Source organism: Perca flavescens, chromosome 20 (assembly GCF_004354835.1).
Source record: "Perca flavescens isolate YP-PL-M2 chromosome 20, PFLA_1.0, whole genome shotgun sequence".
In the NCBI taxonomy this organism is placed as follows: Eukaryota; Metazoa; Chordata; class Actinopteri; order Perciformes; family Percidae; genus Perca; species Perca flavescens.
In genome coordinates, this window is record NC_041350.1 from 29744921 (window position 1) to 29763389 (window position 18469).

The 18469-nt window shown below is 42.1% G+C and overlaps 1 protein-coding gene across 2 annotated transcripts in view; it reads right to left on the minus strand.

Moving 5' to 3' along the window:
* Positions 1-704: 704 nt before the first annotated feature.
* LOC114546348 (nesprin-2) overlaps positions 705-18469 on the minus strand; it is a 152551-nt gene continuing 134786 nt past the window's right edge. For both annotated transcript variants that reach the window (XM_028565063.1, XM_028565062.1), the window contains exons 38-49: positions 13679-13861; positions 12556-12693; positions 11899-12093; positions 11177-11474; positions 8000-8133; positions 7342-7471; positions 6505-6707; positions 5073-5273; positions 4310-4438; positions 1393-1584; positions 1163-1221; positions 705-1006 (exon numbers count right to left, since the gene is read on the minus strand). In XM_028565063.1, coding sequence (XP_028420864.1) covers positions 793-1006; positions 1163-1221; positions 1393-1584; positions 4310-4438; positions 5073-5273; positions 6505-6707; positions 7342-7471; positions 8000-8133; positions 11177-11474; positions 11899-12093; positions 12556-12693; positions 13679-13861 — 2076 coding nt within the window. In that variant the 3' untranslated portion in view covers positions 705-792. The remainder of the gene's footprint in view (positions 1007-1162; positions 1222-1392; positions 1585-4309; positions 4439-5072; positions 5274-6504; positions 6708-7341; positions 7472-7999; positions 8134-11176; positions 11475-11898; positions 12094-12555; positions 12694-13678; positions 13862-18469) is intronic.

Below are 18469 nucleotides of genomic sequence, written 5' to 3' on the forward strand. Positions count from 1 at the left end.
AAAAATCGTCAACACCATTAAAAAGTACATTATCTGATAGTTACAGTAGTTGCGTCCGTTACAGAAAGGCCCATCAGCAGACGAGTCACTGCCATTTAAAAAAAAAAAATCTTAAAGCTTGTCGCTTTAAACATCCCTAATTCAAAAAGGTTTTCTGTACAAAATGTGCTATCGACAAGTGGCTGCCTTTCCAAGAAAAACGGTAAAAATAACTGCAGCGGTAGAAAATGGCTGGTGTACTCGTCACTTTCCGGATGCTTTGGTAAGAATTGCCCTTTATCCTTCAAAATTAGATTATAGATAGATAGATAGATAGATAGATAGATAGATAGATAGATTAAAACTCCCTCCCTATCCATCTTGATCCAGGATGGCTAACTGTTTAGCACCACACGTGATATACAGTTTGGCGGGTGGCACCACATAGGTCATAGGTCAGCCGCCACATGAAGTAAACAGTAGTTTGCCCTTTTGTACAAAATCGTCAACGCTGTTGAAAAGTACATTATCCGACAAAAAAAGGTATATCTCTGGAAATCGAACAGGTTTTCCGTACAACATGGGAAAACGGTAGAAATGGCCGGCATACCGTGGTAACGACTGGCCTTTATCCTTGAAATGAGATCCCACAGACTACGGCAAAGTGGAAAACGTGTAAAAAGGTCAAAACTTTGAAAGCAAGCACATATTTTACTGTACACAACCGCGGAAGTCAAGAAACAAAGAATAAATACATTTTGAAGTAGGGCAAAAGCACGGAGTCCAAAAAATACAAGACGGGCGCTTGTTTTTTCACGTTGGCGGAGGGCCGTCGATGTAGCGGAGCGTGGGGTAGAAGGAGCGGGCCAAGTTGTTGGACAGCGTACAGCTGCGGTGGTCTTCGGACATGGGCAGCAGGCCAGTCAGAACCAGCAGGGTGAAGAAGAGCAGGTGCAGGGGGAAGGCGGCGCGTAGAACCCGGCGGAAGAAGGTCTGGCCCCGCGGGGAAGAACGGCACCTCTCCTCCCTGGATGTGGGGGAGGGAACTATTAACGGTGAAGTTTGTCATTTATTTATTGCCAATATAGAGTCTTATTTACTAAAGTGTGGTTTCAAATTGGCGCAACCCCAAGCCTTAAGCTAATTTGATACACAAAGCGCAGTTTGGGTTTGTAAACGTTACCTGCCGGTCGCCGCTTGTCCAACTGTGGCGTCTGTGTCGTCGCCATCCTCCTCCTCCTCCTGAAGTAACAGACAAGTTAGTGTTAATCGGTTGTTGTGCAGCAGCGGAAGAAGTATTACTTGAGTCAAAGTACGTAAGTATTAAAAGTCAAAGTGGTCACAGTTGAGCTGGTTAAGATGTAATAAAGGTCTTTTTCCAATGGACCGTGGTCAAAGGACAGACGGCCCTACCAGTCTCCCCTGCAGCGTGCGCAGGTCGGCAGCCGCCCGGCGCAGCAACAGCTGCAGTTTGCAGGCGACGACGCGGACCTTCTCCACGGCCTCGTGTTCTTCTTCTGCGGCGTCCTCCGGCAGGAGCCGAGAGCCGATGTCCCGCAGGGAGGAGATTCGGTGCCGCCGGCTGCGCAGCTCCTCTCGCAGAGCCTGTGGAGGGGAACAGAGAGCACAGCAGTCGGTCAGCGGTTAGACTCACTTTTCTGCTAAAACAAGTTGGGAACGAGGTCCACAGCAACTCTGTCAAAGTCAAAGATATGGAGCATGGATGCTGTTGAGAAGCAACAAGGGAAAGCAGCAACTTGTAGTGCATCTGACTTGTGAGACTGATGAGACCCGATTGACACCAGCAGGCGCCTCTGCGCGGGGGGGCGGACGCACAGACACAACGCGCAGTTATCGTCACATACACATACGATACCGCTCAAATAGGTAGGTATGTGGAAATGAAAATACATCCGGTCGGATCCTCGATATCGTCTCCCGACGTGTGTTTGGTTTGACAATTTTTTAGATACTTAGTATTTATAGATACATAGTTTTGTACTCCGAATAACTCATTGTAAACTGCACTCCAACACTAAGACACTGTCTCAAAGTCAAATAATTCTTCCAATACACGTGTTCACTTCCAAAGGAACATTTAGTCAATCGTAGCAATCGGATGGAGACACAATAGTATATTGTATTGATCATAGATTGTGTTGTGCACTGCGCTTTCTCTTGAAGCCTCTCTACATTTTTGTTTTGTCGAGTTTAGCAAACGCACACATTGTTTATTTTGCTGCAGAAATTCAATGCCCAAAATGTGCTAGTCTTCCTTTCCATCTCCTATATATATTGTTCCTTTTCCGCATACTGCCGTATGAATGAGTGTTTCCTAGATGAAAATTAGCTACGATTAATCTATTTGCATAACTTCAATCAACTCAGTAGTGATGGAATGAAATGCACGGGATGTATTTGTTACATTTTACAATATCAACAGCTGTTCGCTTTGACTTTAGCCTACGCATTAGGTTTACAACTGGATTTTTTCTGTTCTGACATACAGTGTGAAATCATTTGTAAATTTGGCAGTCAAAATTTTAAACCCTGCTCGTAAAAATGATCATATCTCAAAAACTACAACATTTTCATAGTTTCCATAACTCGAGTGTCAAGGAATCGTTTGCGTCTTTTGATTTGTGAGGCAATTTGTACACTCAATTATTACGGTTAATTGACTTACATTTTATCTTAAAGGAATACGCCACCGTTTGTTGAAATATATTTATATAGATGGGCAAACGCATTTTTGTCTCAGTGCATGCATTGTCTTAGTCTGGCGGCGGCGCTGTTAGCGTAATGAATGGAATCCTTTGTTGCCGTTAGCATGTGTGAGTAAAAGTGACCCAACAAAAACAAAACCTAATTACTTCTTGTGGCCTGCGTATTCATGAGTAAAAATAGCAATGCAGATTAAGACTAGACGATTTCCTAGGTAGATATTGACTTCTATAGCTTACTTCCACCCAATATAGTCCCAAGTCCTAGTCTTAATCTGCATTGCTATTTTTACTCGTTGTGAATACGCAGGCCACAAGAAGTAATTAGGTTTTGTTTTTTTGTTGTTGTTGGGTCACTTTTACTCACGACATGTTAACTGCAACAAAGGATTCCATTCATTATGCTAAGCCAACCTAGCGGCGCCGGACTAAGACAATGCATGCACTGAGACAAAAATGCGTTTGCCCACCTATATAAATATAGAGGAGACGGTGAATAACCCTATTTCAACAAACGGTGGCGTATTCCTTTAATATAATTATTTTAGGGATATGAAGCATTTCGAGATACTCCAAGAAATTACATCATAATAATAAGCAACAATTAGTCTGGGGGTCACGTAGATTCAGCGTTTTGATTGCCTTCTTATATTGAATAGAATAATAAGGTTGATAAGGTTGATACTGGACTGGTCAAATTTTGAAAATATATTGTTTGGTCTCACAAATTATATATACACTATTATAAAACAATCCCCTTTCTTGTCAAATTCACACACACTGTTGTTTGAAACAGCTCCATGTGACACGTGCTTCTACTGCCCCATCTATGCAATCATATCCCTTGTGACGGCACAAATAGCACATGGCTGATGCGACTGATCGAGGTCTTCGGAAATTGCAACTTGCGTTTGTTTTTAGAGGAAAGATTTGAGATTTTTAGTGGCCGGCTAACAACTTCTATGTGGCGATGGATGTGGACGCTTACTTTAGGAATGCAAATGATGCTGATGTGATGTGGGTTGTTTTTTTTGCTTTTATGGAGGAGGAGATGGGTTAGGATTCCTGTGTTACTGCTACTGAAAGACATGTTGCTCGTTGATATAAGTTTACACTTGTATACGCAAACTGACAGACATCCTGCGCAGATATAGAACTCCATACGCACTAATCTTTCAACATTTCATAGTGAACAATTACACATACCGTGCAAACTTTTCTTCGCTTTCCTGGGGGAGGGGGAGATCCCTCCCTCTACACAGGTATATCTGCCCTTGAATCTAAAGCATTGTGTAAAAACTCCTTTTCAACCTACAGTTGCCAGACCCATCATGCCGGAACCCAACAAGTTTACACAGGTATATCCCCAGTCATGTGTTTAGCTACTGGTCGTTGCACACAGAGATGAAAAAGTTAGAACATACACTCTGTCCCAACTCCAAACAGCCTGAGTCTGCGAAGAAAGTAAGTTCTTTGGGGCAGCTTTGCACACAGGAAGTCCACATGATCACACCATTTTAACCTTCGAGGTTAAAAGCGCTTAATTGGAAGTCGCTTTGGATAAAGGGGTCAGCTAAATGATGTGCAATGTAATGTGGTCTGCTCACCGTCAGCGTGTCTTGATGCTCCAGCAGGGTGGAGCGGGGCACCTGGCGGTCGCCGACGTTTACGGCACTGAGTTTGCTCTCGGCCCGAGCAAGCCACAACAGCATGGAGTGCAGCGTCTTGTGAAACTCCTAAAAAAACAAAAACATTCATTTTAATTTGAAGTGTCAAATCGCAACAAACGTTATCTCTGGAAACGTTACAGATGGAGTACACAGAGATCTGATGAGCTGCATTTATCAGATTACATTTTCTAAAACGCGCTAACGGCGTGTTCCGTTTTCCTTGGAACCCGGAAGCTAAATGACGTTGTGCCCGAGTTGAATGCGTTCCGTTTACAAGTCAGATTTTTTCATTGTGGGGTTAGCTCTGGCCAGGTTAGCTGTTGTTAGCAATACCAGTAGTTAACAACACAGGTTGTGTTTTTTGTGCGTACAAACGGCGTAACGGCATTTTCGCAGATAGAAGTCGGACGGGACTGTGTGAACGACGCAAATGAGACAAAAGTGCCAATAACTGTATCTGTATGTTACTACAGCTTTCGCAACTGTTGACGCACAATGGCAGCCCTGTTGAATTTTGAACTCAGGGTGCCGCTAGGTCGTCAGAGTTCCCAAGCTGAGAAGGGCGCGTTTCAGACTTTGACCTCGGAAAATCTGACTTCCGAGTGCAAATGGAACGTGCTGTATTTAAACTTCTTTATTCTGTGCCGTAAACGGGTTTAATCTGCTAACGTCTCCAACAGGTTTCTCCGTGTCCCCTGACCTGACAGTGCATGAGCGCCTGGTGCAGCCTCCTCTCCCAGCTTTCCAGGCCACTGCACGCCTGCTGCCAGCTCTGATTGGCCGAGCTGAGGGCCTCGTGCAGCTCCCGCAGCTCGGCACCGTCGCCCGGTGGGAAGTGACGGCTGCTCAGGTTGGCGGAGATCATCAGGCACTTGTAGCTGTTGAAGGTCTTCTGCATCTCCTACAAAGAAGCCAGGAAAGGGATGCATGTTAGTGTGGATTAGGGCTGAACAATGAATCGTTTTCAAATTAAAATTTGCAAGAATGCGTTTAGCTTATTGTGAAGAACGTGATAAATCAAATGTGAATATTAAGTTGAATGTTTGGTGTAACATTTGATTTAACATTTTATATTCCTCTTTTTATTATTACATTTACTGTTTATTTCACAAGATAAATGCTGAAATAATGTTAAATGTCACAGATTGTTTACAGAAATGTCCTATTTTAAGTGGATCATTATCGAATCATTATCGTAATCTTTACTTAACTCGATCGTGGAAGCTGCAATATGTAGACGTAAATAAACTGAGGCGTATCAGAAATTCCAGTTTACAGAAAAGTACTGATATGTTTTATTGGATTTGTTATTATAAATTTAGCTTTTGTGATAAATGTTTTGTGTTTGACTGTTTAATGTTCCATGCTTCTTAAAAGAAAAACACGTATTGCCGGCAATTCCTATCCGTGTTCTCATCCTTGCATAAGAATATAGAGCGGTTTTGATGGGGTTTTGTGTTTTAATGCTCCATGATGTGTTATATCTGTTACACGTTGAGTATTCAACCACAGTTATACTTAAAAACTAAAAATAATAATCGCATATCGAATCGTGATCGCTAGGGTTGGGAACTGAAACGCACCGGTGCCTCATTTCAGTGCTACTGCGCTGCTCTCTGATGCTCCGAAACTGACGTTAGAGGCAACAGAAGCATCACTGCATGTGATGCTAGTTAACACTACACTTGGCAGCAGGTACCGTTAGCCAGCTATAGTTATTGTTAAAATACCCTTTTTCCATCTAGTGGTAGTTTTTGTCGTTTACCATCAATTTACTGGTGAAATAAGTTATTGTTATTACATTTTTAATAAATCATTTAATTTTGACCATATGGCCTTAGCAACAAACAAGCCGTTCTTAAATGTCGCGGACTGTCGTTTGGTGCTCCTTTTTTCTTTTATTTAAATATATATACATATTTTTTCTTAAATCTTTTTAAAAGTATCGGTTCGGACACCGTTTAGGCACCAGTATCATTTTAGCACCGGTATCGGGAAAAACACAAATGATATCCAACCCTAGTGATCGCAATATCTGGCAGAAAAAACGTGATTTGATTTCCCTCCCCCCTCCAAATTGTTCAGCCCTAGTGTGGATGTGAAAAAAGTGTTTCTCCTCCGTATCGCGTTACCTTCAGTTTCCCGATGTTGGCTTCGATGTCTTGGATGCCGGTGGATGGTGCGATCTGCTGTAGCCTCTCCAGCTCTGGCAGCACCCTGCCCAACCAGGAAGTGACATCGCAGAGGTCAGAGTTCAGCTTCTGCCACTGCTCCAGGTCCCGCTTGACGTCCGTCTCGTCATTGAACCTCTGCAGCTCCCACCGCTCGATCACACCTGCGCAGACGCGGTTAATAAACGCTGCTGTAAATGTGCTGTGTTCAATTGTTGCGTTTCTCGTGATACCGCTTTTAGTTAGGTCTCTTTTTAAAAACATATTAGCAGGGTAATATAAAATGACAATTTTTGCAAATTCATTATTTGCAGGTTCTAGCTTCCAAATGTGTGGATTTACTGCTTTTCTCTTTTCTTTGTAATTTTAAATGACACATCTGAGTTTGGAACAGTTGGTGGAATAAAAAAAGTAATCTGAAGACATCTGGGAACTTTTGTCACTATTGTTGACATTTTATGGACCTATCTACTACTCATTTAATCCAAAAGGGTAATTAGTACATTTATTATTAATAAAGTATCTTATCAAGAAAGAAAAGCCTTGATGGTTGCAACGTGGTCTTTGTGAGGGGAAAACCGCATGCTTATTGAAAGCAGTCCTCCTTTGGTCACACAGACCAATCCGCAACACTTACAGGACAATCTGTATTTTCTAAATGTCCATCAGTCAATTCAATTCAATTGTATTTATAGTGTCAAATCACAAAAGGAGTTCTCTCAGGATGCTTACAGATAAGTAGGTCTAGACCACACTATAATTTACAAAGACAAACAATTTCCCCCCTCTGTGTAGTACCTGTGCTGGTCTGCTTGTCGGCCGTGCTGCTGGTCAGACCCGGATCCTCCGGCTCCTCGTCGTCGTTCAGGATCCGCTGTACTCGCTTCACGTTGCTGATGCTGCCGCTGCATTCCGACATCAGCTTAGCCTGAACACACACACACACACACACACACACACACACACACACACACATCTTTAACCTACAACCCTCATCTTCAGTCATTTATCATGCTGTGTCAAGCTGGATTTTTCTTTAGACAATGGAAACTTAAAAGCAGAGGTGGGAAGTAACTAAATGCAGTTGCTCACGTTATTGGAATTGTTTTTTGTGTACTTTGACTTTTTAAAGTACTTTTTTAAATATGTAGTTTAACTTTTGCTTCAGTATGTTTTGTTTCAAGTATTGTACTTGGCTACATTTTAAATCACATTTGTTACCGAGTTTAAAAAAAAAAGGCAATAAAAAGGGTCTCTTACGTTGTTTTCTATCAACAAACTAAAATCGAATGTCTTTGTGCCCTTATCAAATCGCAAAAGACTGCAATTTAATTGTTGGGTCTAAACCTATTCTCTGTTCTTGAGATAACTCTTGTTATGATTTGATACCATAAATAAAATTGAATTGAACTGAAAAATTAAAAGATGTCAAAGATGTTGATGTGCGTGTCCTTACGTAGCCCTGCTGGTGGAAGGGAGTACTGCTGGTGTCTGTGGGAGACGAGCTCAGGCCCCGGAGGATTTCTCGGGGTACTCGTTTCCTCTCTGGAGAGGGCTGGTGCCAGTTGGGTGGGTCGGTCACTGACTTCACTGAGGAGAGAGAGAGAGAGCGAGAGAAAACTTAAAGTGATGGTCAAAACCAAAAAGGTAAAAAAAAAAAAAAAAAAAAAACACCGAGACTGATAAAGAGAGAAAACAGAGTAATAATGGGGAACAAGGAACATGCAAGTCTTATGATTCACACAAGCCAGCCAACACATGCGTAAGACTAAAGTATCTGTCAAACGTGCAAAAACAGCATTATATAAACAAATGGATAGCACAAGTAACATCCATTGCTGCATGCTTCATGTTTTCACTTCTAAAGATTTGATCTGGGTAAACAAACAATAGTTGTAATCTTTAAAGTCAATGATCCAATCCAATCCACCTTTATTTATAAAGCACTTTAAAAACAACATAGTTGACCAAAGTGCTGAACACGATCTAAAATAAGCAATAACATATAGTAGTGACACAATAGAACAATAAAATAGCAATACAAAAGAATTCTAAAAAGAAAAACAGCCTCAAAAATCATCCCTCAAACTCAGTTAAAAGCCAAAGAAAATAAATTACTTTTAAGGCGAGATTTAAAAACGAGATTTAAAAAACGATGAGTGGTTCACAGCCACATCTGTCACTCGAGGTACAGATGTGGCAAAACATCTATGAGTTAGATGAGGGACTGGGATGTGGGATACAGCTGGATGGGTTTGGGTTGCTAGGAGATGGCCCATAAGCACACAGCGAGGCAGTGGCGTGCGTGTATGAGGCAGAGTGCCTACCCGAGGCACCTTTCGCTGCTCTGACGGTCACTTTAACAAAGCTCTCTGAGCTCTCGGACGCCTTCGCATCTGGAAGAGAGAGTGGAGGTCAACAATGTCTAGAAGCTGCTCTGGAAAGGTTACGCAATTGTTAGAGGAGAGTTAACAGTAACTCTCGCCTTTTTGTGAATGTACCTGAGTCAAACTTTCTTTTAAAAGCATAATTAGGACGCACGGCCACTTTTAATTGACTGTATTTTCATTTCCGGTCAAATGGCCTTTCCAATGGGAGTGTTAGGGGCACTACTATTATTGCATCAAAATCACTATTTTTAAAACCCTAAGAAGGCTCGACACAACATGAAAGTTTGCTTGAAGTATCACCAGGGGCTCTACACATGAACTCAAGCACTGAGAACATTGTTTGTGTACAGAGTTTACTAAAAAGAGGTTTTGAACAACTCACTTTAGCAGTTGGTTTTTCCGCTCACCGCCATCTTGCCAGTCAAAAAGTGTCGATCTCCGAATGCGAATGAACGCATCTATTGATTTTAGTATTGTTTCTTATATGAGGCTCCTTTTTTAACTACAAGGTCAATATTGTATATCTTTACTCTCCTCCCTGTTACATTGCATTCAGAGATCGACACATTTTGACTGGCAAAACACAACTGGGAGTTGTTCAAAACCTAGTAGAAATCCCAAAAATGAGCAATTTATAAAGGAACAATTTACTGGGTTAGGGTTAGAGGAGGCACACAGGTGGTGGTTTTTTTGGCAAGATCATGAAATTGCTAAACTTGTTTTTCTACTACACAACTACTACAACTACTCTTTTTCTCAGCCAGCCAAATTGCATCCTATCTGTGGGCGTGCATTCTGGCATGCGTCACCTCCGCAGTCCGCTACCTGCTTGCAGGTTCTCGTTGCACTTGATACCCTAAAACAGAGATCTTCAACAGGGGGTCGGGACCCCGAGGGGGTCCTCAGAGTCTATACAAGGGGGCCTCCAAATTATTGTTAATTTTTTAAAGTCTTAACATGAATCAAAAATATTATTAGCAAATACTGTATAAATTCCCACTGTTTACTACTTTATTGTTAAGTATGAGAGGGAAACCTGTATTGGTACCAGTGTTTCCGCTGGTAACTCTCTGTTATTGCGGCCGCCACGGCGAAAAACACAGAAGAAGTTATTGAATGGAACTACCTGCTGGACGAGATGGGACCCATGGCCACATTATCATAGTTAATAGAACTGCAGCCAGTGACGATACAGACATTTCATACACAAGACGTTTGTAACGCCACTGACCCGCCAAAGCACATTCGACCCGTGCGGGACCCAGTCATAATGAGTCACTCTGTGAGTAGCATACGCTTCAGTCCATCGCACTCCCCCTCTCTCCCTATATGAGCTACTGGGCTATCCGGGTCTGTTATTGTTGTTGAAAACAAGTGAAGGAGCTTTCTCAGAGATATATTTTTTTTAAATATATCCCAGGCTATTTATTTCAGATAATTTACATGTGTTGCAGCTGTATATTTTCAAATTGGGAAGGAAACCCTGTCTTTGTATTTTATTTTGATCACATCTGTTTTAATAAAAGAGCTTGTGAAAAGTGGCTTTGACTTAAAACTGAACATTTAGTCCACTTTGTAAAAAATATATATTAGAGATACAGATATATTGTATCGCCATTCAGCCAAAAAATACAGAGATATGATTTTTAGTCCTAGATTAGTGGAAGATCTGATAAGATTCCGTGTGGAAGGGCCCAGTTTGGAGACTGTTGATGCTAGGGAGTGTGGCAAGCTGGTTTAGCCAAGGCCAAAGGGGAAGAAGGCCAAATTACAGGTGTTGGCCATCTGAGGGGCATTTGACAGCAAGGGGGGACCCGCTATAAGACTTTGAGTACAGTATAATTGTGCTTCAAATAAAAGAAATGTACCAACTCCTTATTCTTGTTTAAAATAATTGACATGATATATATATATATATATATATATATATATATATATATATGAATGTATATGGAGCGTGATAAAAAGGTGACCTTGAAATTGTGGCGTTAATGGTGACGCAAGGAAAAATTTGGGTGCACCTAAATTTTGTGCTGGTGCACCTAAATAAAAAAGTTAGGCAAAACGTTAGTCTGGAGCCCTGATTATGCAACTTCATTTTATACAATATATGTAGTAGGGGGGTCCCTGCTCCATCTCTCTTTTAGTTAGGGCTCCTTAGCTTAAAAAACATTGAAGACCCCTGCACTAAAACATACAAAACCACATTAAAAACAAGTTCTGCGATAAACAGCTGTTATCACCTGACAGAGCGCTGAAGAAAGTGGCCTCCTCGTCGTCCTCGTGTGACGACGATCCTCCCACGTCCACCGTGTGGTCCCACTCCAGCGGGATGGAGTCCACGCTGATGGGGGTCTCTCGTCCCGACCGCTCCAGAGGGGGGGCCAGGAGGTGGCACATGACCTGCAGTCCAGCTGACACTCCGCCAACTGCTGGGCCCTCCGCTTCCTCCTCAATCTTCCTCACCTCCCCCCAGGACGTCCTGTTGGTCAGATCAGGGGAGTCGTCCAAGTCTGACAGTTCCCTCTCCTCCTCCAGAACCTCCAAAAACATTAAAGAAAAATAAATTAAGTACCAAACGCAAACACACATGCAAACACATACACACACACACACACTGAGGAGGGCAAAGCACGAAATGTCTATGTGTGTAGTGAACTGTGATGAACAGAAAAATGTCAGGGTTTCCCCCAGAAAAGTTGTTTAGCCCGATTGCAAGTGTCTTTTTTTTTTCCAACGAGGGTCCGGCTGGGGCCAGCCACACACTGATGGTAGCATTAATGTAGAGCCCAATAGTTTCTGTAATAGCAGAATCATGGACGGAATTGCGAAATTGAGAATTTAAGAATAAATAAAATAAATACAAGACAAGACAAATTGCATAGGGCCCTACATTAAGTCAATGCTGAAAGCTAACTGGAGATTTGAAAATATGACTTTAGAAATGTCTATGTGCAGTACTGACGGGGTGTCTGTGGACGAGGCGGTGGTGGAAGCGGGCCACTCTGCCAAACACCTCCTGGCAGTACGAGTGCAGCTCCTCCAGCTCGTCCTCGATCAGCACGGCATCCAAGGGAGCGCTCTTCTGGATCAGGTTCTCTCCGAACACGATCAGGGCGTCGATTTTGTTGGTGTTCAGGGTGATTTCCTGCTGGAAGCCCTGCAGGGGACATAATAATAAAAATAATGATAATACTAACTTATTTATGTAGCGCCTTTTACGAAACCCAAGGACACTTTACAGAATTACGAGGGAAAGAGCTAGGTGAGGTCGTGGGCTGTGGTGAACAGGTGGTGTTTGAGGAGTTTTTTAAACATGTCCAGGGATTACAGATATCGGGGGTGGGTGCTGCAACACTAAAGGCTCTGTCTCCAAAGGTACAGAGTCTGTGTGGGGAATGGAGAGCAGGCCAGCGTCTGAGGACCGCAGGTTTCAGGGTGGGTGTATGGATGGAGGAAGTAGTGGGTGAGTTTTGGGCATACTGGAGCCTGTCTGGGGTTTAAATGACACGAGGGGACCAGGAGACATATGGGTTACATGAGTGAGGAGTCAGAGTCCCCAGCCAAACTGTATGTCAACAGTGTGGGCTAATTTAGGACATATTGCAGGTCAGGGACTTACGTTCAGTTGTCTCATCTTGTCTTCGACGTCGCTCTCGGAGAAGTGCTCCACGTTGGTGAGCTGGAGGTCCATCTCCGTCAGCCAGACCAGGATCGCCTCCCGAGTTCCCTCAAAGTCTTCTCTCTGAGAGGTAAAGTGCTGCAGGAACGCAGAGCAGAGCATGCGCATTGGTATTTGTTATTTATATCACAGCAATATTTAAAAACAATATCATTTAGACCTTATTACTAACTTTGATCCATGTTGATTCCATCCGTGGTCACGAGGGTGAGATATACAGTACAGGCCAAAAGTTTGGACACACCTTCTCATTCAATGCGTTTCCTTTTATTTTCATGACTATTTACATTGTAGATTCTCACTGAAGGCATCAAAACTATGAATGAACACATGTGGAATTATGTACTTAACAAAAAAGCATGAAATAACTGAAAACATGTCTTATATTTTAGATTCTTCAAAGTAGCCACCCTTTGCTTTTTTATTAATAAGGGAAAAACTTCCACTAATAAATCCTGACAAGGCACACCTGTGAAGGTAAAACCATTTCAGGTGACTACCTCATGAAGCTCATTGAGAGAACACCAAGGGTTTGCAGAGTTATCAAAAAAGTGCGTTGTTAGCTCAGTGCGCTTGGGTTTGTGTGTGTGAGTGTGTGTGTGGGCAGAAGAGAGATAGAAAAAGAGGAAGCAGACGTTGTTGTAGATGCAACCGGAGCAGAGTTAGTGTTTTTTCATGTTATAACGTCGGCCCTGCAGGTAACGAGTCTCCCCTGGTTTTCTGATCACGGTCGGAAACGAAGCGATCAGGAGAGGTTAACACATTGAACATTTTAACAGCTGATTAACGTGTGCTTGTTGCCCCGTGGGCGCTGAAGCGCTCATCTGTTGACATTTCCGAATGCCTTTATAATAAAAAAAGGGCTTTCAACACAAACAAACGTAGCCTACATGTGTCATTAGTATGAGAGGAAAAAATATGAGATTTTAACTGTGTCGGGCTCGGACATAAATTTCTTAATGCCTGTCGGGCTCGGGCCGGGTTCGGACATGGCTCTGTCGGACGCGGGCCAGGCTCGGACAGAAAAATTCGGCCCGATCCGGACTCTAGTTGACCCTCTCACCTTGAGTCTGCGGAGAACAGAAGCAACCCTCTTCTGCAGGACATCCCACCTCTGGTTCCCCTCGTGCACCGTGACTTTGAGCTTGCTGGCGGCGTCGGTTCGGTTCTCCCGGGCCAGGCGGCGGTACTGCTTGTTGACCAGCTCCAGCTGAGTCAGACGCTCATGAACCTGCCGCTGGAACGCCTAAGAGCGAAACGGAACTATATGAGTACGGAACAGGTATCTCAAAAGATTCAAAAATACTCTGGTGAAGGAGATGAAAGAGGTGCAGTCCGTAGATACTGTAAACTTGCAAAGTGAAAGACAGCATTCGGGCAGTCCTCTTTTTCAGTTAAAGGCCCACAGATTTGGAACAGCTTACCATCTGATTTAAAAACATTAACTGATCACAAAGTTTTTAATACTAAGGTAAAACTATGGCTTGAAACAGACGCAAATTGGCAAACACTAAGTCAGATGTCAGATGATAATTTACGCTCTTCTTTTGTTTATTCTTAGTTGTTTTTTTAGTAAATGTCTTTACTTCTTTTCCTTAGTTACATAAGTCTGTTTGTTTTACTGTTGGATTTTATGCATTTATGTGACCGTTTTAGGGAGGGAGGGTTTTTCTAGCTGTAGGGGTTGGTGATAATGTCGTTTGCTAAATCAATGTTTTTGTTTTTTTGTTTTCTGTGTCTGCTCTCTCCTTGTGCTTTATTCAAAACTACTTTTTAATTGTCAGCTTTTAACCATCTAGGTTGCTGCCTCAGTCTGCGGTTTCGTTCCTCTTTATGCATGGTATAGTATGTGGCTGCTGGTCCGTGTTTGCTTTACTGTTAGTTTTTATGCATCAGTGACTGCCTTCAATTGTGTCTGCTTCAATTGTTAGTTTGTATTTCTATTTAATAAGGTTTTACCATGTGTCATTTTTAAAAGCCTAATCAGGGACAAGGACGGCAAATTAACCTACGGCTGAGAAGTTCCGTATACAGTGCATTGCATCAGTTGCACTTTAGATGTAACAAACTGATAAAATAAATAAAATAGGTATGAGTCTTCTGTTAAAGTTCTTGAGCGGCCACAGAATTATTTTTCAGGTGTACGCACATACAGAATATCACTCTGCAGCTTTGGACGTCTGATTTATCTGTTAACATGTCCATGTGGAAAAGGATATGTTCGAAAAACATCAAAAGAATCAAAAGAAAGTATAGCATAATCAAAAGAAAGTATAGCTGAACATAATAGCGCCATACAATGTAAAAATGTTACGGAAACAAAGCATCTGTTTCCTGAAAGATATGGAAATTTGGTATAGTATGTTTGTCAGAAAGAGAAAGAGGGGGAGATTTAAACAAATGGCTCCTTAATAGAGAGGCATTTTGAATTTCTAATCCTAGATTAACTTAAGTAGTCATGGTTAATCTAAAATGTAGGGCTGGGCGATAAATCGATTTTATCAATTAACTCGAATGTGTAGTTAACGTCGATTTGTTTAAATGAAAATCGATTTTCACCTTAACATCCGCCGACGCTCCCCTCTGGGCTCCCCGTGGCTCCGAACGGCCTCAGCCCTCCCCCCGCGCATTTGCCATAGAGATACACAAACAATATGGCAGCGACAGGGACTAACATTAATTATAATATATATATATATATTATAATAACTAGTCATTTCATTACTTACTTATCCGTAATTTCCGCCGAAATGACCGGCAGCTCGCGGGGCTCTGTCCCCGGCTGAGTCACCTATTCTGGGATAACTGAACCACCAGCTACCGCTGACCTGAAGAAGCACCATGCGGGGCACCAGAGGCGTCTACTAAATGCCGCTGATACGACCGAGCTCTGACAGAGGTCTGTAGCGGCTTAAACAACTAGCAACCGCCGCTCTGTAGCACGGAGCTCCTCTTCGACATTTGTTTTTACCACTAGTAACTACGAAGGAGCTTGCTACAGGTATGCTACATTCAAGAGACCATGTACATTACTCAGCAACAGGTGAAAATAGGGGCAGGGTTGCACAATAACGTTAAAATGATTTGAACTTTTAGCGAGGAACGAGAAGTGAATTACCTGTGTGAAAACAGCTTTATCTCACGCATCCGTTTTGTTGTTGTTGAATATATTGCCCCATGTGTGTGTGCGTGTGTGTATGAGTCAAAACAAAATAAAGTTAAAACTTGTTTTGAACAATCTTTGTCATCTGCAGATTGATTTTAAGTAGGGGGAGAAAAAATCGATTTAAATCTTAAATTGGATTTTTTTTTTTTTTTTCTGGGATTTTGTTTTTAGGCCATATCGCCCAGCTCTTCTAAAATGTTGCATTTTGTAAAGAGTCATTTGAAAACTCGCTATATCGTTGCGTGTTTTGTAAGTATGGTCATTTTATATTTCTCTAAATGTGTATGGTCACAAAGTAAATATTGTATTTTATGAAAACTCTTCTTAGAACAGGAATATTCTAAAATCAGATTATGAACTCAAAATGCCAATGGTCAACCAAAAGCTCCGATCAAGGGCCAAGCCTGGATGTTTGGCAAGGAAAAGTAAGGTCAATATCCAGTCTGAAAAGTTAAAGTAGGCTAAAGCAGCAGGCATCCACTACCAGCTGCTCAGGACCATTAACAACATTTCCCAGTCACTTTATGGTGAGTCTTACGCTCCCAGAGCTTCCATTACAGTCAGTATATAGGTCGCTGGACTACACTGGATCCCAGAGTCCAGATTACCAGACACTAATCTGTGTTTCTAATCCAGAGTGACACATCGAAGATCAAAGGTTACCTCTGTGTCTCAGAGCAAAAGGACACCTGAAGCTCAAATCATACTGTGACACATAAAAAAAAAAAGTGTTAAAACTCTCCAGCAAAGCAATTAAAGTACACTAATCCCATTGAGTGCTGAACTCCAAAGCTGCAGGCGTGTTTGCATTCTTGCCATTTTATTTTCTAATAAAATAAACAACAAACTGGTAACAACCAAATGTCACACATGTGACACTTCCAGGAGTCAAAATTCTACTGTGTAAAGATGTAAAATATTCATCTTTTGGATATATTTTAAAGGAACACGCTGACTTATTGGGACTTTAGCTTATTCACCATATCCCCCAGAGTTAGATAAGTCCATACATACCCTTCTCATCTCCGTGCGTGTCATAACTCTGTCTGGCGCACCCACCGCTAGCCTAGCTTAGCACAGATCCTGGAGGTAACCAGCTCCAACTAGCCTACAAATAACAAGGTCACATGAGACACAGCCACCTTCTAACGGTATACAAACTGGGAACTATATTCTCAGAAGGTGACACCCTGCTACTTGGGGAGTGATTAGCGCAACACCTGAAAAGCACCACGGGGCTTCTCGAGTGCTGCAAGCAAATCACTCCGCCCAAGTAGCAGCAGTTGCTGTGCTTCGCCTTCTGAGAATATAGTTCCCAGTTTGTATACAGTTAGAAGATGGTTGTGTCTCCTGTGACCTTGTTATTTGTACACATTTGTTACCTCCAGGATCTGTGCTAAACTAGGCTAGCGGTGGGTGCGTCAGACAGAGTCAAGGCTGTTTTATGCTTCTGCGTCGAATCAACAGCGTACCCCCGCAGACCCCTCTGCGTCGCTGCGAACCCCCCTCCGAGCCCTTGGCCATAGCTCAACTTGCACCTCCAAAAATGTGTAACTTTGCGTTGCAGACCGCAAGGACTGTGATTGGTCAACTCATCCTGTGTGTTGATTGTCGGTGTTTCAAGCAGCCTTCACTGACATATGCTTTGCAAATAAACTCAGACATATTTTGGTTACAATGACGGGGTTATCCGTTTGTAAAGTGTCTATATGTCAGTAACGTTTTGAAATTAGCACTTTGCCAGCAAGCAGTACTTTGTGGGCAGTTGAGCTAAGTTTGCTTGCTAAACTGGCTGGCAGACACCTCGCAAATAACCTCAGATTTATCAACCCCTAGCGTTATGGCGGTGAAATGCACCACGATGCAAAGCAACCCCTGACGCAGAACTCCAAAAGGGTCACAACGCCGTAGCTACGACGTGGAGTTGACGCAGAAGCATAAAACAGACTTAAGGACTCGCACGGAGATGAGAAGGGTATGTATGGACTTATCTAACTCTGGGGGATATGGTGAATAAGCCAAAGTCCCAATAAGTCGGCGTGTTCCTTTAAGGGGACACAAAACAAAAAAGACAGACAGCTGATTCAATTTCTTATAATGGAAGGACTGAAATCATTGCTGAATTTCTGTTGGTTGAGATGCTACTTTGTTTCACGACATCAATTAAATTAAATTTTATTTAGTGTCAAATCATAACAGGAGTTATTTAAGGACACTTTACAGATAGAGTAGGTCTAGACGCAATCTATACACTATACTCAAGTCGATGTTATTTATACAGCTTGACATGACAAATCTCAAATATGCCCAAAGGAGCTATAATAAGTAGAGCTCTTTATCAGTACAATTAATAGTTATTTATTTTTCTTTCTCATTTGTTTTTCTTAATTTCGTCTCCCAAGATCTCCAACAACTACCAGACAGATTTCCATTAACTAAATGCTGTGAATATTCATTTTACCAAGAGGATGAATATTCTGAATCAGGACTGTTAAGTTTACTGTTATTTTTTGTTATTTATTAGTTTTTATTTTCCTTTAATGCATTTATTGTGTCCACCAAAAACAAAGACAAACACCTTGTAAAAACCTACTTGATGATTCTGAATGCTAATGTTTTGGGGGTCATTTTGGAGCTTTCCACAGGTGCTAGTTCACTGGTAGAAATATCATCATGATCACAAGAAAA